Genomic DNA, 18,932 nt, shown 5'->3' with positions numbered 1-18,932 from the left:
TCACTTCTCTCTGCGTCAACGGAAGCTCAACTAGGATTGGTGCATGTACATGCAACGCTATAACGGTTTTGTCATCTTACGGAGAATGAAGCAAGCGAACTAAACCTGTCTATGGGTTGGGCCTTAGGTTCTTACTCAGTTACTCTTATTTGGTCCTTCGCGCTCACAATCGCGCGTTGTGTCATTTAGCCTGTCTCCGCTGAACGAGCACCCAACAACCCCGAATATCTCTTTAACAATGGCAAGCAACGCGGACCCAGGTGCAGCAGCACCTACTCCTGTGACATCGAATACTCAAACCGTCAGTCTGCCGGCGTCATTGCAACCCCCTGGTGCCACTGGAAATTTCACCGTTCCAGTCAGTGCTAACGGGGCTCAATTCACGAGTATTACCGTCCTGGTACCCGTCGCGTCAGGTATTCGTTTTGGCAAAGAGCAGACATTATTGCCTGGCGAGGCTGCAAAACTGGACGGGCCTTTCACCGTCTCATACATGATCGATCCCCTTCAGATCATTTTTCATTCTGGTCCTCCTGCGGCTACTCCAACGCTCACGAGCGCTATGGTATCCTCTAGTGCGGCTCCAGCTGCTTCAGTCACATCTGATCCGCCACAATCATCCATCTCCTCACCAACATTGGGAACAACTACTTCGACTTCAATTGCGAACCCGAACCCTCAACTGCAGACTACCAACGAAGGAATTTCAACAGGCGCAACCGCCGGGATCGCAATCGGGTGTTTCGCCGCAGGTGCCTTACTAGCCGGACTCATTTTCTGGTTCTGCCGGCGCAAAAGAGGACGACCAAACACCCAATACCCTGCAGAGAATACATCTGCATTGGCTTCGCAAGAAAAAGGGTTTTCCGCCAGTGCCATACCATTAAGCGAAAAACGATCATCTGTAGCTGCTCTGGGTAGGGGACTTCCTCAACCTTTGGAAGATAAAGCTATCTCTGGTGATGTTTCTAAAATAAGCAATGCCATCAAGAATCATGTCCAGAGTTACTACCACACAAGCCGTGTCAATCCTGGTCTCATCGACTATGAGGACCTCCACGCATTGGGGTCAGGTCTCCCAGTCTCTGTAGGAACGCTCACTACATTGATTGGAAATGCTGCAACTAGAGAGATTGCTCTAAGGTTCATCATCGCCTGGGTGGTAGTATCGAAACTTCAGCCCTCCAAAGATCCTACAAAGAGCTTTTTGCCGGCCGAAGTCGCCCAATGTTACCAAGCCGTCGCAACTGGAGATCGTGGCTACCAAGGTATGCGATACATATTGCTTCGTTATGTAGTATACAAGCGCTAACATTCCTGTAGCCCAAACATCATTGATGGCACGCTGGCGGGTCATGACTGCTGAGTTGATGCAGTCTAGCTACATTCGCAATGCCTTCGGTCCTTCCGACAGTCGACATGTAAGTATACAAGCAACTCTTGCAACATTGGACAACGTTCTGCAGCCATACGCGGACTCTCGCATAAACAATGGAGAGCGCAAGAGAAACCTTGAGGAAGTGCTAAAGCGGGCTGCACTTTTCGCTTTCACGCTGTTTTCCCAGCCTAGCGCATGGGAGTTCGAGTGGCAGGAGGAGCAAGGTGTCACGCCAGGAGATTTGTGCATTTTCCCCGCTCTTGTGCAAGTAGCGGACGAGGCTGGTCATTCGGTCAATCCGCCGCGGCCTTTTAGCGAGGCTGTGGTGAGACGGTTGGATGCATGAGTCGGTGGGTTATGCAAGGAGACCCTCGCGTACGACTGTGCCACCTTCAAGAAATTTCATGTTGCGGATGCCTCCAGGTTTCCTGCTGTCACAGTGATGGGCAAATTGCTATCGAATGAACCGAAGCTTTAGACTTGTGCTTACATCTTTATTTTCTCGCCGAACAGGAGAAGGCGGTACGCTACGATCCTTGCACCTACGCTCAAGACGGTCATTCGTCGTGTTCGACATGCGAAGGTTTACGCGCAACAGTCAATCGGCTAGATTAACCCCTAGCCTGATCTCGTTTGTGCTTCCCTCTTCCGAATCCGCGCCTTGTGCATGGGGGCCAATATGGAATGTGTTTTGGCCCCCATTGGGGCGTAGTCCAAGCATCCTTGCGGCGTAGCCCAATAGCGAGGTTTGGATCGAGGATCAGTACTTCATAAGTAATTTATACCGAATCCGGCGAGATGTCCCATGCACATTGGCATGATTCTGTTGTGCGGCGTGAGACGACAACTCTGCATGACTCTGCGGTACGGTGCCCGCGGCTGAGTTGTTGTTCTGCGCCCCCAACCAACACTTTACCGCTACATCGGTGCCGTGATCGACTGATAGCTATCCCATGTGTAGCTGTTAGCAAATACTTCCATCGGACAGGCCGACACACGAAACTGGAACACCAGCGCATCCGCACCGGCTGTGCCTATTTGGAGCAAGTACTGCGTCATTGTCTGCGGGGTGTGTCCTGGTTTCCCTGAAGCATGTCGCCTGCTACCATTGCTTAGCCCATGCGCGCTACCAGCTACTTCCAGACTCTTTACAGCAATAGTACAATCAGCTTGAAGTAATACGAACAACGCTCATGCCAACGTTGACTTCGATGTTGCCCACTGCCGGCTTGTTCCTACCAGAGACACTCCATCGGGCTGACCCCCCCACGCCAGCGCCTACGGAGACCGAAGGAACAAGGCTGAAGTACTTTCAGCGCAAGATCGGGCGGCCGAAGCAGGAGCCCAGGAACTCTGAAGACCGGCGGCCATCAACTGCTATCCCGAGGGAAACGCCCGATGACATCTCATGGGACTTCCCAGCAATACCGACTACCTACTACTTCGCGGACTATGTTCTCTCCACCGAGAAAGCTTCTGCGGATATCATCGCCTTCGTAAGCATCATCCAACAAGTGCGACAAGATATCGACGAGGCAACGCGCCTGTTTATTTCATCAGCGGTTTCGAGTTTCCTGGATGCTTACCCAAATAAACGGAGATGGATCGAGAGTTCTTTGCTCGAGGTGCGGCGTGCTCTCAATGAAATCGGCATGGATATGGACAAAGCCTGGGGCCACGATGGAGATAGCGGCACAGCTGCATCGAAGCTCAAGCTTGAGTGGGGTCTAAGAAACCAGAAGAAGCTTCTGAAAAAGAAGCAACAGCTAGATCAGTGTCACGCTCAGTTGACTGGTGCTATCTACGTCATGCAAACGGCAGAACTCTGTGGAAAGCCTGGTGCTATCGCAGAAACCCCCATCTTCGAGGCTCCTGTACGACCGTGGGTACCTCATGACGAGAAAGACGCGCTACGTGGACCTTATTCGAGGCAGAAACACCGAACAAATCACACCAACGTCTCTGCATCAAATATCACCTTGGTGTCTGAAGCTGAAAAAGACGACGTCGAAAGTAAGTATCATCCACGATAGACAAAGCTTCAATCTAACCAAGAACCTTCAGCCGGTAGTGTCAATTTGGTGCCAGTAGAACTAGCAGGTAGTACGCCAGCTGACTTGGACATCGAGGAGAGGCACAACTCACAAACCTTCCTGAGCCCTCAAGTATCTCGCGAATTTGGTCATGGGAGCTCAGCTTTGTCCAGACGGCCACGAGCACGTTCAGACTATTTCCGACAATCTGTCCTTCGGGAACCAAGACCTTGCGCTTCTATCGATGTCGCTCCCTCCGCCTCGAACAATGAAGACACAACGATCGAGCGCAACGACTCCACTCTGTCCACACAAGCTATGTTCAGTGTCCCCATGGTAGCAAGACGGTATCGAGCAACGTCGATAGACATCCAAAAACATAGCGAGAAGCACAGGTCATTACCCTCAGAGCTTCCTCATCTCAAGAGTCAACCGTCACTTATCGATGACTTGGCGGACTATGTGATGCCTAGCGCAGCGAGTGACAGGCTGCCGAGTAGAGAATGGCCAAATAGTCCAATACTTACTATACCATCGATCTCGGTGACGTCGAGCCCAACGACCGGTCATACGTTACTTGTAGTCCCCGAGACGACACCTATAGCGAATGCGATGATAGACGATCTACCAGACATCACGAACGAGACTACTAGAGCGCAGCTATCATTCGATCAGCTTGCTAAGAGCAACGAAGGACTTGCGCAACACCCACAGCATGCAAAAGTAAACGCGAACGTGCCGTCGGTGCACGACGACGACTCCAGCTTGAGACGAAACAACTTTGCCTCTGCCGAGCGTACACCATCGCCTATGTCTTACTATGCCACATCTACACATACTTTGCGATCGCCCAGTGCTCTTGTCAACGTAACCACTTTCACCGACGACGAGCCAGTTCGTCGCCCAAGTAGCCAGCGACCGTCACAGCGCATGTCCAAAAGGCTGTCGCAAACGTCAAGCAGCAGATCCTTCAATGCAACACCGTCACCCACAATCGCCACCGTTGCTGAAACTACAACTACACCTGATAGTTCGGAGGAAACGGCCACTCCTCCGGAAAGTGTACCGTTTGCCAATCCCCCACTACCACCGCCCCAGATCATTGCCCCAGAAGCTTCGCAGCCCATACTTGCCAGCCCAACAGAGACTCCGGCGGAGCTAGAAGATGACGACGTCGTGCTCTCCATCCTCAAGCAACGACTGCGCAGCCACAAAGTTATCAAGACGATGGCTGAAGACTTGGTACGACAGACTTCTACTACAGAAGCGGCGCAACAGACAACGGATACGCAACAAGCCATACTCTCATCGCCTGTATTGCACAAGCAGCTGATTTCTACATCGAAACAAGAATCACACGTAGAGGTACCATCCACTACCTCATCGGTCCCCGTCCAGGTCGATATACCGCATACTGTTCCGTCTGTTCCAGTACAGACAGGAATTCCCCAAGCACCTTCCAACGGAAGTCAAATCGGAGATGCGCCGAAGAAGCCCATGTCAGCGCAGGCTAAGCGAAGAGCTGCGCACGCAAGGAGGATGCAATTAGCCTTTGGTGATGAGACGACAGCGTGAAGAAGTGATGTGTGGGATGGAAGTCAACTAGCAGTATCTACATCATAATGATAATATGTGAACCAATACCTCGTTCCCAAACCACTTCTACCCATCAGTATACCAAGTATTTTGTGGTCTGGAGGCGCATCTTGTGTTAGCATCATGTTTCCATAGTCGCACCAGTAGTTGTCATCGTAGATCACACAGCAAGCAAGAAACCAAGTATCAGACAGTAAGACATGGCATTGAATCATGTCTACCATCTACTTTTCCCGGACAATCCAACGTCCTAATCCCAGCCAGTCCGACCCATCTACCCTCAAGAAAACTCGCAGTAGGACCTCTGACCGGCCTTTCACATCGTAATCCCAATCATCTCAGTGCAAACAAGATGGTACGGACAGATACCAGAAGGTAGACCTGTCTATGCGGCGTTGGGGACAGCGGTGACCTGGGCACGCTTGTCCTCAATATTCAACTCGGATTGTGGAGGTGGGCTGGGCTTCAACATGTCGATTTGGGTGATGGTTTCCATGTGAGCGAAGGCGGCGCCAGCGAAGAGGGCCAGGGTGACGCTGATGATGGTTGAAAACTGCATTGCGGCGGTGGTGTTGGGATTGAGGTGCTGAGAAGGGGGTGTTAGGTTGGAAGATGGAGTGGTGGCTGGGGAGGTAATACGTTTTTTGGGTGGCGGCTGGGGGTATGTTAGCTATGTTTTCTTTGAGGAGGTGGTGGAGAGGATGTAAGAGGAGGAGAGATCATACTTTGAGTTTTGTTGATTGAAGTTGATATCAAAGTGTTTACGAATGAACACAGTGAGAGGGGATGTGCCGGTACTTATACTATCCACCTGCATCTGCTCAGCCTTCGGAATCGGCATCAAATGCGTTCGTGTTACGTCGGTGTGTGCGGTTCGGTATTTTGGTTGTCATCCACTCCATCCAGTGGTACTGCGATGGGACGCAGTGCGACCCGCTCACGAATCCCCCAACACATAACCATCCCATACGCAAAGGTTCTCCTCAAATGAGAGAGATCGCAAACATCCGAGACTCTTCAAAATACGGCAATGTTTGGTTCCGGTCTCGGAGAAGCGGAGACGTTGATGAGGCAGGGTCCATACATCATGAAGCACATGGAGCTGGTACTCTCCATTCCATGGCACTATGATGCGACTGAGTGGAAGCCGAAGACGGGGCGGAGCCAGACAGAACACAATGAACAAGAGTGACACACGTGTAGATTATTGATTGTAATGCTCTATCGATTATGATTGCGTACTCCCATGGTACGCATTCAAGTATTGTCTCCGCTCCGATATACCAGCTCAAGAACGATCGGTCAGAGTTCTCGCGGGTCTCGATTCTCTTCGCTACGTTGCACTCTCAACACCTCTGCATGGGCAATTCGTAGCATATATATTCGCGCAATCGGACCCTGGGTCACACTCCGCATTCGATTTCGCCCCAGGGGTCTCTACCACTCTGCATGTTTCGCTCCGATTTGTTTGGCGGCAAGTACCCTCACTTACGTTATCAGCAAGCATACAGAGCATATGGTCACTGTACCGGCGACTCAGTCGCCTCCCCACTGTACCTCTGGCAGAAGCATTGACGTACTGCAGCGGGAAAGGCTAGGTCGCGTGATATCGCATCAACGGTGAGGCATCAACCCATGGCATGGAGCACTAGGACAGCGCTGCTACCTTGATCAAATCCATTATTACCTTGGGGGCTGCATTGTCTCATTTGCCAGGCGACTAGGTCTGCCACTAGACGAAGAGAGAACGTATGCATGATAGGAATACATATGCACGAGGATGTGCTGCGGACGAGGTGATAGCGAAAACAACCCACTGAAGCCGTCGGGTGGCCCAAGAACGGAGTGGTGCCATCTTCAATCACTTCCGCTAGGATAGCGAAATCTTGTATTGAGGCTGCAGTTCCAGCTGCCAAGTGCGGTGAACTCACCAGGTTTCCTTCCTGGTAAAATTGCGGATGTCATGATGTGGCAGAAGAACATATGTTGGATTTTGAGGAGTGCGTGATCGGGACTGTATGTCAGGAATCTATCGCAAACTGCGAATCATTATGTCACGAAAGCGATAGTCGGAACAGCTCCAATATCGAGATGATACCGCCCCCAAAACTCATCGGCTGGCCATCGGTCTCATAAATGGTGAGTACGTTATGGGTATTGATTACAATTTCGTTCTGGTCAGAGTCGCAGAGTTAGCCAGGGCAACAGAAGCCTCGCGACAGAGGTAGGCTTACTGTTCGGCTAAAGAGCCCCTTCCTCCACTTCCAATTCGCCGCCGAAGCGGGTCGTGTCCCTTGAGTGAGAGTCTCTGTGACTTTGGTACGGTGAGCGTGAATATCTGCTGTGCCCTGTGCTCGATCGCATGCAGTGCGTCTACATTTCGCTCGAAATTCTACGCGAGGAGGTCCGCAACGTTCATGGGCATCTCGTCGATCTGGGTAGAGTAGTACACTATGGAGGTTAGCGAGTGTTTGATGGAAAAGCCAGATAAAACTTACACTCAATGTCACGGAGGATGCGAACGTCATCTTGAGTGACGAAGTTGATAGCCACACCCTTGCGTCCGAATCGTCCGCTTCGACCAATCCTGTGGATATAGTTCTCACGGTTCGATGGTAGATCGTAGTTGATGACTAGCGACACTTGTTGCACGTCAATACCACGCGCCCACACATCGGTCGAGATGAGCACGCGAGAGTTTGCCTGACGGAAGTCGGCCATAATGCTGTCTCGCTCCTTCTGGGGCATCTCTCCGTGCATGGAGGATACAGTGAAGTTGGCATCGCGCATCTTGTCCGTCAGCCAGTCAACCTTGCGGCGCGTGTTGCAGAAGATGACTGCTTGTGTGATGGTGAGTGTGTCGTAGAGATCGCACAGGGTGTCGAATTTCCACTCTTCCTTCTCGATAGCGATGAAGTATTGCTTGAGGCCCTCTAGCGTCAATTCGTCGCGCTTAACCAAAATGCGCACGGGGTCCGTCATGAATTTAGTCGTCATCTCGAGTACATCGTATGGGAGGGTGGCTGAAACGACAACGACTTGGGTCGCAGGTGGAAGGTAGCGGTAGACATCGTAGATTTGCTCGCGGAAACCTCGGTTGAGGAGCTCGTCGGCTTCATCGAGAACGAGCATCTTGATGTTGCGTGTGCGGAGGTTGCGGCGGCGAATCATATCAGCTACGCGTCCTGGAGTTCCAGAGACAACGTGCTGGCCGTAGTCGAGCTTGCGGATATCTTCGCCGACGTTTGTTCCTCCGACGCAAGGATGGCATTGCACATTCATGTAATCGCCGAGACCCATGATAACCTGCTGGATCTGGGTCGCAAGTTCCCGAGTAGGTGACAGTACGAGTGCTATGTCTTATCAGCAAAGCTCTATTTCGCCAATCTGATATGACGTACCCTGTGTCTCGCGCACAGCCGTGTCGATGACCTGGAGGATGGAGATGGAGAAAGTCGCAGTCTTTCCTGTTCCGGACTGCGCCTGAGCGATGGTGTCGCGACCCTTGCAGATCTGGACGATAGCGCGCGACTGCACAGCTGAAGGCGACTCGTATCCGTAGGCGTAGATACCGCGTAGCAAGTTCTCCTTCAGGTGCATGGCCTCGAAGGTCGGCGCGACCGTGACCTCCTTGGAGGTGGAGAACTCGATCTTTTCGTCTGCATTTCGGTCGATTCCGTCCGCCATCTTGAATGTGAAGTCAGGGTTGGTATGGGTAATTGGTAGTTTTCGAGTCGTTCGCGATGTGCAAGAAAGTTTGGAGCAGTTGCGCCTCAGCTTTGCGGAGGGCCGGAGCCTCGGCGCGCTAGCCCCGTTGACTAGCGCGTTCTGCGATTTATGTCGCCGCGACAGGCTCCACCAGCAGCTCAACATCGTCACCGCCGCAAAGGTCTGCACATCCACTACCGAACCGCTGCTATACCAAGACTCATAGTTACTCTAGGCGACCGCAAGTATGCTTTTGGAAGATCAGCGCCAACTCCACGAGGACCTCGAGCGCCTCGAGGATGCCGCTGCCGAGCGACTCCTCGAAGACCCCCCGCATGTAGGCATTACCTTCGCGTCCGTCGCGAACTGCAAGCTAACATCTCATCAGATTCGCGATCGCCTCGCACGTGACCACGACATTGCGCGATTCCTGGAGCAGATCGAGAGCCAGTCGAGCCGTCTACTGAGGATCTACCAGGATGAGGACAGCAAGAAGGAGGACGAGGTGCGCGGTCTCACCCACGGCGACCCCATGGAATCCTTCATGAAGGAGATCGCCTCCATCAAAGACTTCCACAACCGCTATCCGAACGAGCCTGTTGAGAACCTGGAGAAGGCCTACAAGAAACGCTCACCCGAAGACCACACGGCATCGATCGCAGCCATCGACTCCATGTTCACCGGCGAGGAGGGTTTTGGTCGCTTCTTCGACCTGACGACTCTGCACGAGCAGTACCTGAACCTTCCCGTTCAGCAGAACGCGCGTCGCCTGACCTATCTGGAGTACCTCGATAAGTTCGACATCTTCACCCCTCCACAATGCAACATTCGGCGCGAGCAGAAGAAATCAGAGGCCTACTTCCATTACCTCAAGGCTCTACAAGATTACCTCGAGAGCTTCATGCGAAGAACGAAGCCGCTAGAGAACCTGGATAAGCTCTTCACCAGCTTCGATAAAGAGTTCGAGGAGGCATGGGAAAAAGACGCAGTTCCGGGCTGGGAGAAGAAATCCACGGCGTCTGCGCCAGTCAACGGAGAAGCGCAGGGAGAGGGCATCTGGTGCTCAGCTTGCAAGAAAGGCTTCTCGAAAGAGACCGTTTACGAAGCACACTTGTCAGGCAAGAAACACAAGAAGGCGTTACAAGAGAGCCAGAACGGCGCTCAGGATGCTGAAAAGCAGTCGAATGGTGCTTCCTCAGACTTGCAACGCTTCAAGGAGCGTGCAGTCGCCGAGCGCGAGTTCAGAATACGGAAACTCGCTGCAGCCATGCAGACGGAACGCGGCGATACCAAGGTCAACGTCGAGCGGAAGCAGGGTATGACCGAGCGCGAGCGACAACAAGAGCTAGAGCAGCTATACGCAGAGCAACCCGAGAACGGCGGGAAAGAGGAGGACAACGAGTCCGACAGCGAAGACAAGATCTACAACCCGCTCAAGCTACCACTCGCCTGGGACGGCAAGCCCATTCCCTTCTGGCTGTACAAGCTCCACGGCCTGGGCGTCGAATTCCCTTGCGAGATCTGCGGAAACTTCGTATACATGGGCAGGCGCGCATTCGACAAGCACTTCAACGAGCCCCGCCATATCCATGGTCTCAAGTGTCTCGGCATCACCAACACTACCCTCTTCCGAGAGATTACAAGCATACAGGAGGCTGAGGAGCTGTGGCGCAAGATCCAGAAGGACCAGAAGAAACAGAAGCTGCTTGCTGAGAACGTGGTCGAGATGGAGGACAACGAAGGCAACGTTATGCCTGAGAAGGTCTACCGTGACTTGGCTGCCGCGGGCATGTTGTGAGCGATCACGTTGCTTCGGCATGAACGTCCATAACACCATGTCCTTCTTCAATAGAGGAAAGCCTCCCGTGCCAGTTCCACTCGGCGGCTGCTTTGACACGGGCATCTTTGAGCACACAACGGCACAAGATGGTGAACTTGGAGAGGATTGAAGACCTTCACAATGAGTCTTACAGCGTTGCTTTTGCTCTATCGGTACGATCACGTTTCTTCGCTGCTTTTCATGGCATGCATCCTTTTGAAATCTGGCGTCTGCTTTTCCTCTTTGAAGAGCTAACAAGCCAGAAAAAATTGCATGGTTGGCGTTATGGAGTTGCACCTAGGTGAAGAGTTCTTCGTACGGATGAGACTGTACATGAACTATGTGTAAATTAAGATACCTGGAAAGATAGTAATGACGAAAGAAACATACTGCAGTTGCAGCTTCGCTATGCCACACAACAAGATTGCACCGATAGCGTTACATAGTATGAAGCTTTTCCTGTTCCTCTGGACTGATTCTAGTTTCAGCGGTCTTAGCTTCCATCACCAGATCCTATGCCCATCAAGGAGTGAGGTGGACATGGTGGCAGAACGATTGAGATCCATTCATGTACGCCAGCCGAGAACTCTTTTCTCTACGCGAACCTTGTGGCTGTTCCACCTGGTCAAGTGCAGTGTCTGAGATGGATGTACACTATCTAGTCTTTAGATGTGAACAACCGAGTAGGCAAGAGATATCAAGAAACCAACAGTGTATAGTTATTCTTGTGACTGTGACAATTTGGCGGACGGGGTGTGCAACGGTAGTTTCGTGCAAAACTTTTTCATTTCAAAGCGTCGGTGGAATATACTTGTACCTGAGCGTTTCCTCAATCGGGGCAGGCTCGAAGAGCATTTAGATCTAACCTGGACCAAGAGCTTGATGAGATACGACTATCTGCTTTTGCAACTTGTTGTTCAATCAGTTGGCGGATATGTAGCATGATGTCGGGCTCATGAGATGGAAGTGCGGCCAAGAAAGGCTCCTCTGATTCTTTCGGAAAGGTCCTGTAACAGCATGCATCGACAAGGCGGAACCTGGAATGAGAAGTGGTGTGAATGTGTTCGAGGACTGTGCTGATGGTGGGACGTTCTTTGTCCACACGAGACAACATCATCCGTACGAGTGCATACCAGTGCATGGTTCCGTTACATTGGAGTCGAAGTAGAGCTTGTATCCAGAGGTCTAGGTCTTTCAATTTGCCGTGGAACGAGAAGCCTGAACGAGGGTCAGACCAAGGGGGGGTCGGGTCTCCAGATGTACGTAACATAGCGTAGCTCATCTCCAGATAGATACACCCAAGAGCGAAAATATCCTCTGCGCGTCCACAGGGTCGTCTGTTGTCTCGTTCGGGTGCATGGTACTTGGAAGTGATTATTTCACCGCCACTGGTGACGCTGTTGTCCATTTCAGACATGTCCACGGACCACCCAAAATCAGTCAGCCATAAGCCATTCGGAGATAAGAGTATCTGTGAAGGCTTGAGATCCTTGTGGCGAATTTTGTGGAGGTGTAGATGCGCCACTGCTTCTGCTATGCAGCCAACGCTGCGTTGTATACGACGTTGACAAGCGTGGACCAGTTCCCAAGCTGATTGCTCAGTCGGAAGATAGGGTGCTGAATCGGTAGCTGCTATGAAAAGCAGAGAACTCATGTAACAATTCAACCCATTCGTCTTATCTTTGCCATCGCGCACATGCAGAAAAGCGATAAGACGTTGGAGATCCTTGAACAGTTTCGCCATGTCTGTATGTGCAACTGGCCAGATTAACATGCCAACTTCATATCCAACTCTTCGTCGATGTGTGTAGGATCCGATTAGCTCGACAATATGGCGATGTCGCTTCTCCGAGATGCGACCTAGGACTTTGATTTCGTTCAATTGGCGCGAGGTGAGACGCCTGACCCAGCATCGTTTCAGAGCCAAGGAGACTCCGTGGAGGTCTGTTCTGTGGACGGTACCCATTCCTCCTTTTCCAAGTTGTTTTCCTGTGGTGATTGGTTCCGGATCATGGACTGTTAGGGTCAGCTGGCGCTCATGGCCAAACTCGCGGTTCCAAGCGTCGAGAGCCACATCTCTCATTTCTTCGTCTATCATCTCGGCGTCTTTTGCGCTGCTGTCGTCCATAAAGATGGATCTAACATCACACGCGACAGGGGGTTGGGAGTTGGAGACCGACTGTAAATTGGTGTTGAAGAAATGACAATCTGTGTTTACGAATCCGTGAGGCGAAATTCATCTGACGTTGTAACAACTCATCACTCTTGAAGAATGACGCTTGTGTTGAGGTATGAGAGGAGAGGGAATGAGAGCAAAAAGGTCGGGAGCCAAAATCATCGTAATCGCGGGGGCTGAGCAGCGGTCCTTCCATCCATGTGCAAGCCGGGTCCAATGGCGAGGAAGTGGCGTCTCAGCCTCGCAGCACATGTGAGCAAATCAAGGACGACTCGTGCTCGTACAATGCATATATCGGGCTGCGATCAATCTACATGGGATGACAATCATCGGGAGCTTAAGGTGAGTTGTCCATATCGCTTTCGCACGTACACCCACAATACATTCCTCTTATATCTTCAGTCTACTGTTCCAAAAACTCCCACAGCCCCTCACCATTGACAAAATCACCCCAAATAACATTAACAAGCCAATAATCTTGCCTCAGTTTTCCAAGCAGTGTGCTGCTCGCACTCCTCGGCGGGTAAATCCTCTGCCACTCCCTGAAGATACTGAAAGCCTCATCAAGCCAACTCCTGAAACTGACAGCCTCGATGATAGTAGGCGTGACAATCTCTTTACCTGCAAACGTGCCCCAGGTAACAGGGTTTACACCATCCTCTTGACTAGCTTCAAACTCTCCGGCGGCATTACCAGCGAAGTAAGTGACCTGGTCGTGGGCGTCGAGTTTGGGTTTGAGAGTGGCGAATTCGGAGGCGGGAATGAAGAATTCGACAAAGGGCTTTTGGAAGACGTAGCCGTTCTTTGGGCCCCAGCCGAAGACGGAGTCAGTGGATTTGACGCCGTTGACGGCAGGTTGCGAGGCGACTGTCCACCAGCCCTTGGCGTTGAGGGCGAGCAGTTGCTTGCTGATGGTTAGAGTCTCGGGAGACAGACTTTGTTCGCTCCATGGTATGGCTTCGAGGTCTCCTTCGATATGACGGCGGAAGAGCTTCGAGATGTCATCTTTCTCGACTGGATGGCCCCAGAGCTTGAGAGCTTGCGGTGTTGAGACGTGGAGCGTCGGACCGTAACCATCAATTTCACCGAAGGCAGGCGAACGTGCATCACCCCAACGACCGTTAGGGAAGTCGTCCCAAGTTGCTTCACGGCCCAGCGAACCCTCGCCCTCTGATATTGCCAGTGTGTTCGCCCGGGTGTTAATCGGGCCCCTTGGTACGCCAGCCTCTTCCTCCGTAGCTTCATACGAGTGATTGCTTGACTTGGCCGCGGACGGGTGTGATATTATTACTCTGTTGTGTGGACCGGAGTTAACAGCTGATGATCGTCGCCTGCGTGGCATTATGCCGTTCGGTGGTGGCTCAAGGTTGATGGCGGGCGTGGTCTCGACAATGACATCGTCGTCGTCGTCTTCGATAGTCGATGGTATGAGGTGAGTGTCTTCAACGATGTGCGACACGGCTTTCTCCAGATTGAGTGTGTAGAAGTGGAAACCTCTCCTGCAAGTATCTGGCCGCGCCTTGATGTGTTCCACCATTTCGTCCATTATCTTGACGCCCACTTGTTTCACCATTTCATCGTCGCTCTTCACGGCGTCCAGTCGCTTCAGCATATCCGACGGTAGCTTCGCATGCGATAGCTTCGTTGTCCTGAGCAAGATCTTGTACGATTGTATTGGCATCAGCCCCGGTATGATCGGTATCGTTTTGAACACTCCGCTCTCGTGCTCCCTCAGCATCTTCTCGAACTTGTCGTACGCCTCAACATCGTAGAAGAGCTGGGTCATGATGAAATCTGCGCCAGCCTTGGTCTTCTCAATCAGATATGGCAGGTCGTGCAGCGGATCTTGATCTTTGGGATGGCTCTGATCTGAGTGGCCCTCTGGATACGCAGCAACACCAATGCAGAAGTAGTCTCCGTACTCTTTCCGGATGTATTTGACTAGGTCAATCGCCCACGTAAAGTCCTTGTTCGAGTCTTGCTCCGGCGGTGTTCCTTCGTCCCTGTACTCTTCGCTCCGTGGCGCATCACCCCTCAGCGCCAGAATGTTCCGTATGCCCAGCACCTTTGCCTGTTCGAGCGCGTCGTCGATGAGCTGGCGGTTCATATTGGTGCACGTAAGATGTAGACATGTTGTGAGGCCTAATTGGCGCTGGCATATCTCTGCGAGTTCGAGCGACTTGGTGGCCGTTGATCCGCCGGCACCCCAGGTAACGGTAACGAAGAGTGGTCGGAGAGCCTGCGACATGCGCTCTAATCGTGTTTGGAGGTTCGCAAAGCCCTTTAGAACTGTCAGCAACCAATTCTTCTTTCATGATGTTCTTGTCCGATCCATATCGCGGCCCTCCACATTCGTCGCGTGCGAGCGGGGCAAACTCACCATGGCCGTCTTGGGCGGGAAGAACTCGAGCGAGAAGTAGTTGGCGCCATCGGGTAGCGCATTGATCTTATCCGTAATCCTCTCCATCGTGAACGCGTGACTGAGGATAGAGGGAAAGGTGGTGTGGCGGACGACGTTGTGTCATGGCTGCAAGTGATGGAAGACAAAAAAGTGACCCGCCGCTCATCTGGAAGGCGCGGGTGGGGCACGCGATCGACGGTCAGGATCATTATCCTGTATCGGCGCATACGTGCCACACTGGGCACTTGGGAGCTCTGACACGACTATTGAACAAACATTCTATTGTACGGTGAAAGTCACATGGTGTTGGATGGAAGACTAGCAACAGCTGTTGTCACATTGATGAACGCGTTATCTAGCCTTCGACAGGGAGAGTATCGTACAAACGCATCGGCTTTCCACTGCGCATAATTGCAGTTCCTGGATGATCTTCCGCGACACATGATCATATCCTGATATATCACAGAAGCTTCACGCTAATCCACACGTCCTCAATGAACGAGATGCACGATGATCAACAATCCTTTGCTCTCTATGTGCACCTCTCGGGGCGGGGTCCCGGATGCCAACCTATCACTTGATGCAGGTGCAGCACCTTGCATTGCATAAGTAGTCATTGCATTCGTTGCTTCTGACAAGAGCGACAAGTCCAGCCGGACTCATTTTCACCGCATATACGTGCTCAACTTGGCCTTTACAAGATTGTCATCTCAGAAAGGTAGCGTCATTATGTTTCCATCTATTATCAGCCTAACGCTCCTCCTAGCACACACAACCACGATCTTCTCATACCAACCCCCAGCCAAAATGACAAACCCCCTCCCCAAAAGAATAGACGTCCACTCTCACTTCCTCCCCCCCTTCTACCGCACCGCCCTCGCCGAAAACGGACACTCCCATCCAGACGGCATGCCCGCCATCCCCTCCTGGTCTCTGTCCCAACACCTTGAAATGATGGAAACAGCCAACGTCTCCAAATCAATTCTCTCTATCTCCAGCCCAGGGACAAACATCAATCTGCGCAATCCGGGATTGGCAATCAATTTAACACGGCAATGCAACGCCTATGCCTCATCTCTTAAGCAGCAACATCCCGAGAAGTTTGGTGTTTGGGCTGCACTGCCACTACCAGATGTTGAGGCGAGTTTGAACGAGATAGGGAAATGCGTTGAAGAAGGTGTTGAGGGCTTTGGCTTACTGACGAATTACCATGGGGTTTATGTGGGAGATGGAACGATGGACGCTGTGTTTGATAAGCTGAACGAAATTGGCGCCACGATTTTCATTCATCCCGCCCAACCTTGTATCAGAAACGGTGGCGGGAATGCCACTGCCGGCGAACCGGTTCGGACGACAGACGCGCTCCCATTCGGTGAACAATACCCCGTCCCGATGTTTGAGTTCTTCTTCGACACTGCGAGGGCGGTTATCAATCTCTTCAGCACGGGGACAGTGGACCGGTGTCCGAACGTCAAGTTTGTTATTCCGCATTCTGGCGGTGCTTTACCGCCGCTTATGACGCGGTTTATCCAGTTTACCAGCGTGGTGCCGGGTGGGAGGGTGTTGAATGCTTCAACGGTGCGGAAGCAGCTTGATGGGCAGTTCTACTTTGATCTCGCAGGATTCGTGTTCGATGGAGAGAGTGGGGGGCAGGGGCAGTTGAAGGCGTTTGTTGAAGGGTTTGAGATCTCGCATGAGAGGTTGTTGTATGGGAGTGATTTTCCTTTTACGCAGACACAGTTTGTGAAGGCGTTTGCGGACAGGATGAAGGATGGATTGGAAAGTTTGTTTGGAGAGAAGGAGAGAGACGCAGTTTATCAGGGCAATGCGTTTAAACTGCTGGAAAAAGGAAAGAGCAAGATGTGAAAAGGTGGGTAAAATGTGTATATGAATGGTCTACTGGATGTGCCGCAATGGCTGTCTATATGTACTTGTACGGGTTCATAATGCCGTTCTGTCGTAGTCAGCACATGATGAAAACAAATTGACCCAGGGTAGTCACTTACGGGGTCGTATAGATCCTTGATCTGCTTCATCAACTTGATCATGGTCTCACTCTTACTGTATCCGATATATGGCTTCTTCGTTACACCCAAGCCGTGCTCAGCACTGATGCTACCATTCCGCTTCTGTACCCACTCGTACACAAATGGCTCAAGCTTCTTCTCTACAGCCTTGTCGAACTTCCTGACTGGGATGTTAAGGTGCAAGTTGGCATCGCCCATGTGACCGTATCCAACGACGTCAACTACGGGGTGCGAGGAATCGTTGCCAAGCAGGCCAGCCTCTGTCAAGCGATCGCGAGTTTCGTTGACCAGATCATAGAGCTCAGCGATAGGTATCGATAAGTCGTACTTATAGACACCTCCGTCATGACCAAGGCACTCGGTGATACCTTCGCGCCATGACCAAAGCTCCTGAATCTGAGTTTGGTTCTCGGCGAGAACACCATCGGAGACGACTTCGGTTTCCATCACATGTTCAAGGAATGCTTGCAATTTCTAGACAGGTTAGCGACCGGTAGGATTCGTGCCATGAGCCTGCTTACCTCGCCGTCATGCTCGGCGTTAGACCCGCTGGTCTCTATCAGGCAGTAGAAGGGATGTTCGCCCTCCAGAGGCATCTTCTTACCGGTTACCCTGTTGACCAGCTTCTGTGTGCGACCGTCCATCAGCTCAAAGGCTGACAGGATCTCAGATAGGTGCCCTTTGGCCTCGATGTAAGCCTTCTGGACCTGCTCGTAACTTTCCAGCCCAAAGTACGCGACGTTGACGGCGGGTGATCTTCTCGGGCAGATAATTGAGACCTTGGTGATGATGCCGATGGTACCTTCTCCGCCGATGAACAGTTGCTTCAGATCGTAGCCAGTGTTGTTCTTCCGGAGTGTCGATAGATCATCTACAATGGTACCATCTGGAAGGACTGCCTCGATACCCAAGACGTTTCCGTGGAAGCTGCCATACCGGAGGAGACGGAGACCACCAGCGTTTGTCGCGACATTGCCACCAATATAAGCAGAGCCCTTAGCACCGAGATCTAATGGGAAGATGTGGTTCTTTTCGGCAAGGAAGTTGTCGGCATTCTCTAAGATCACGCCAGCATCAGCGACGAGGATACCAGATACTTCATCGAAGGACCTAATTTCGTTCATCCTCTGCATGTTGATCACAATCTCGTCAAACACAGGCACGGAGCCACCGACAAGTCCAGTGTTACCGCCCTGAGGTACTACGGCGAGCATGTTGTCATTGCAATATTTGAGGATCTTGCTGACTTCTTCCGTGGAACTGGGCTTCAAGACTAGTTTGGTGTGGCCACGGAACTTGCGCATCCAGTCGCTGTTGAAGGCTTCAATATCATCCGATGCATCCTTCGACACACCATCTATGATGGCCGAATCGGAACCCAGAAGGTCTCGAAAATAATTTACATGCTCCTCGCTGACTTTGGTGAATTTGGTGTCTCTTTGAAGATGCGGGTAACTGCGGACCGTTAGCAAACCCCTCCAAAAATCCAAACCTCAACACGTACGACTCGGAAGTGAACTTGATGGATTTTGACGACGCGGTCGGGCCTTTCACTCCGCCATGTTCGTCTGGCTGGTGAGGCTCCGAAGTCGCTGACGTACTACCCGTCCATCGCACTTGACTTGTTGGTCGCAAATATTGAAAGCGCGATGCAGCGCGAGAAGATAGTGCAGTTCGTCGCAGTGACGAGGCCAAGCGCGCTGAAGATGCCATCCCAATTGACCGGAGAAGAGATGCGATAGGCGGCGGAAATAATCAAGTCGCCTTCACGAATATCTATCCTGATGACCTAAT

General features: G+C 51.8%; 8 protein-coding genes across 8 annotated transcripts; 4 read left to right on the top strand and 4 right to left on the bottom strand.

Annotated features, from left to right (window-relative positions):
• Positions 1-562: 562 nt before the first annotated feature.
• On the top strand, positions 563-1,724 carry BKA58DRAFT_306630 (uncharacterized protein; the record flags this gene model as incomplete). Its single annotated transcript, XM_046167123.1, has 2 exons — positions 563-1,268; positions 1,324-1,724. 2 exons carry the CDS (start codon positions 563-565, stop codon positions 1,722-1,724), a joined length of 1,107 nt encoding a protein of 368 aa, XP_046030532.1.
• Positions 1,725-2,219: 495 nt separating this feature from the next.
• Positions 2,220-5,470, top strand: BKA58DRAFT_425480 (uncharacterized protein). Its single transcript, XM_046172931.1, has 2 exons — positions 2,220-3,391; positions 3,443-5,470. Exons 1-2 carry the CDS (start codon positions 2,572-2,574, stop codon positions 4,984-4,986), a joined length of 2,364 nt encoding a protein of 787 aa, XP_046030531.1. The 5' UTR covers positions 2,220-2,571; the 3' UTR covers positions 4,987-5,470.
• Positions 5,471-7,015: 1,545 nt separating this feature from the next.
• BKA58DRAFT_6048 (ATP-dependent RNA helicase fal1) lies at positions 7,016-8,750 on the bottom strand. The gene is made up of 3 exons (XM_046175609.1): positions 8,409-8,750; positions 7,506-8,360; positions 7,016-7,458 (listed from the first exon to the last, which is right to left on the bottom strand). The coding sequence occupies exons 1-3, from the start codon at positions 8,692-8,694 to the stop codon at positions 7,400-7,402; spliced, it is 1,200 nt and encodes a 399-aa protein (XP_046030530.1). The 5' UTR covers positions 8,695-8,750; the 3' UTR covers positions 7,016-7,399.
• Positions 8,751-8,886: 136 nt separating this feature from the next.
• BKA58DRAFT_327748 (splicesome-associated protein) lies at positions 8,887-10,948 on the top strand. The gene is made up of 2 exons (XM_046168112.1): positions 8,887-9,052; positions 9,104-10,948. The coding sequence occupies exons 1-2, from the start codon at positions 8,963-8,965 to the stop codon at positions 10,511-10,513; spliced, it is 1,500 nt and encodes a 499-aa protein (XP_046030529.1). The 5' UTR covers positions 8,887-8,962; the 3' UTR covers positions 10,514-10,948.
• Positions 10,949-12,874, bottom strand: BKA58DRAFT_371926 (kinase-like domain-containing protein). The gene has a single exon (XM_046169077.1). It carries the CDS (start codon positions 12,660-12,662, stop codon positions 11,364-11,366), a length of 1,299 nt encoding a protein of 432 aa, XP_046030528.1. The 5' UTR covers positions 12,663-12,874; the 3' UTR covers positions 10,949-11,363.
• Position 12,875: 1 nt separating this feature from the next.
• On the bottom strand, positions 12,876-15,350 carry BKA58DRAFT_425477 (methylenetetrahydrofolate reductase 2). Its single transcript, XM_046172930.1, has 2 exons — positions 15,091-15,350; positions 12,876-14,991 (listed from the first exon to the last, which is right to left on the bottom strand). Exons 1-2 carry the CDS (start codon positions 15,175-15,177, stop codon positions 13,114-13,116), a joined length of 1,965 nt encoding a protein of 654 aa, XP_046030527.1. The 5' UTR covers positions 15,178-15,350; the 3' UTR covers positions 12,876-13,113.
• A 287-nt stretch (positions 15,351-15,637) lies between these two features.
• Positions 15,638-17,067, top strand: BKA58DRAFT_5978 (uncharacterized protein). The gene is made up of 2 exons (XM_046175599.1): positions 15,638-15,829; positions 15,878-17,067. Exon 2 carries the CDS (start codon positions 15,919-15,921, stop codon positions 16,975-16,977), a length of 1,059 nt encoding a protein of 352 aa, XP_046030526.1. The 5' UTR covers positions 15,638-15,829; positions 15,878-15,918; the 3' UTR covers positions 16,978-17,067.
• On the bottom strand, positions 17,010-18,924 carry BKA58DRAFT_371921 (uncharacterized protein). The gene is made up of 4 exons (XM_046169076.1): positions 18,643-18,924; positions 17,660-18,593; positions 17,118-17,612; positions 17,010-17,065 (listed from the first exon to the last, which is right to left on the bottom strand). The coding sequence occupies exons 1-4, from the start codon at positions 18,849-18,851 to the stop codon at positions 17,033-17,035; spliced, it is 1,671 nt and encodes a 556-aa protein (XP_046030525.1). The 5' UTR covers positions 18,852-18,924; the 3' UTR covers positions 17,010-17,032.
• Between the last annotated feature and the right edge of the window lie 8 nt (positions 18,925-18,932).

Source organism: Alternaria rosae (genome assembly GCF_020736505.1).
Source record: "Alternaria rosae strain MPI-PUGE-AT-0040 chromosome Unknown BKA58scaffold_1, whole genome shotgun sequence".
In the NCBI taxonomy this organism is placed as follows: Eukaryota; Fungi; Ascomycota; class Dothideomycetes; order Pleosporales; family Pleosporaceae; genus Alternaria; species Alternaria rosae.
The sequence above is the reverse complement of the archived record's forward strand: the minus strand, read 5'-3'. Positions and strand labels throughout refer to the sequence as shown.

Excerpts from the sequence above, each read along its gene's own strand:
- BKA58DRAFT_425480 (XM_046172931.1), top strand. The coding sequence starts at position 2,572 with ATGCCAACGTTGACTTCGATGTTGCCCACTGCCGGCTTGTTCCTACCA. Across the intron at positions 3,392-3,442 it reads TGAAAAAGACGACGTCGAAA|CCGGTAGTGTCAATTTGGTG; the intron begins GTAAGTATCATC and ends AAGAACCTTCAG.
- BKA58DRAFT_6048 (XM_046175609.1), bottom strand. The coding sequence starts at position 8,694 with ATGGCGGACGGAATCGACCGAAATGCAGACGAAAAGATCGAGTTCTCC. Across the intron at positions 8,361-8,408 it reads GGCTGTGCGCGAGACACAGG|CACTCGTACTGTCACCTACT; the intron begins GTACGTCATATC and ends GATAAGACATAG. Across the intron at positions 7,459-7,505 it reads CATCCTCCGTGACATTGAGT|TGTACTACTCTACCCAGATC; the intron begins GTAAGTTTTATC and ends TAACCTCCATAG.
- BKA58DRAFT_327748 (XM_046168112.1), top strand. The coding sequence starts at position 8,963 with ATGCTTTTGGAAGATCAGCGCCAACTCCACGAGGACCTCGAGCGCCTC. Across the intron at positions 9,053-9,103 it reads TCCTCGAAGACCCCCCGCAT|ATTCGCGATCGCCTCGCACG; the intron begins GTAGGCATTACC and ends ACATCTCATCAG.
- BKA58DRAFT_5978 (XM_046175599.1), top strand. The coding sequence starts at position 15,919 with ATGACAAACCCCCTCCCCAAAAGAATAGACGTCCACTCTCACTTCCTC.
- BKA58DRAFT_425477 (XM_046172930.1), bottom strand. The coding sequence starts at position 15,177 with ATGGAGAGGATTACGGATAAGATCAATGCGCTACCCGATGGCGCCAAC. Across the intron at positions 14,992-15,090 it reads TCCCGCCCAAGACGGCCATG|GGCTTTGCGAACCTCCAAAC; the intron begins GTGAGTTTGCCC and ends ACAGTTCTAAAG.
- BKA58DRAFT_371926 (XM_046169077.1), bottom strand. The coding sequence starts at position 12,662 with ATGGACGACAGCAGCGCAAAAGACGCCGAGATGATAGACGAAGAAATG.
- BKA58DRAFT_371921 (XM_046169076.1), bottom strand. The coding sequence starts at position 18,851 with ATGGCATCTTCAGCGCGCTTGGCCTCGTCACTGCGACGAACTGCACTA. Across the intron at positions 17,613-17,659 it reads ACGCCGAGCATGACGGCGAG|AAATTGCAAGCATTCCTTGA; the intron begins GTAAGCAGGCTC and ends TAACCTGTCTAG. Across the intron at positions 17,066-17,117 it reads TCAAGGATCTATACGACCCC|AACGGCATTATGAACCCGTA; the intron begins GTAAGTGACTAC and ends TGACTACGACAG.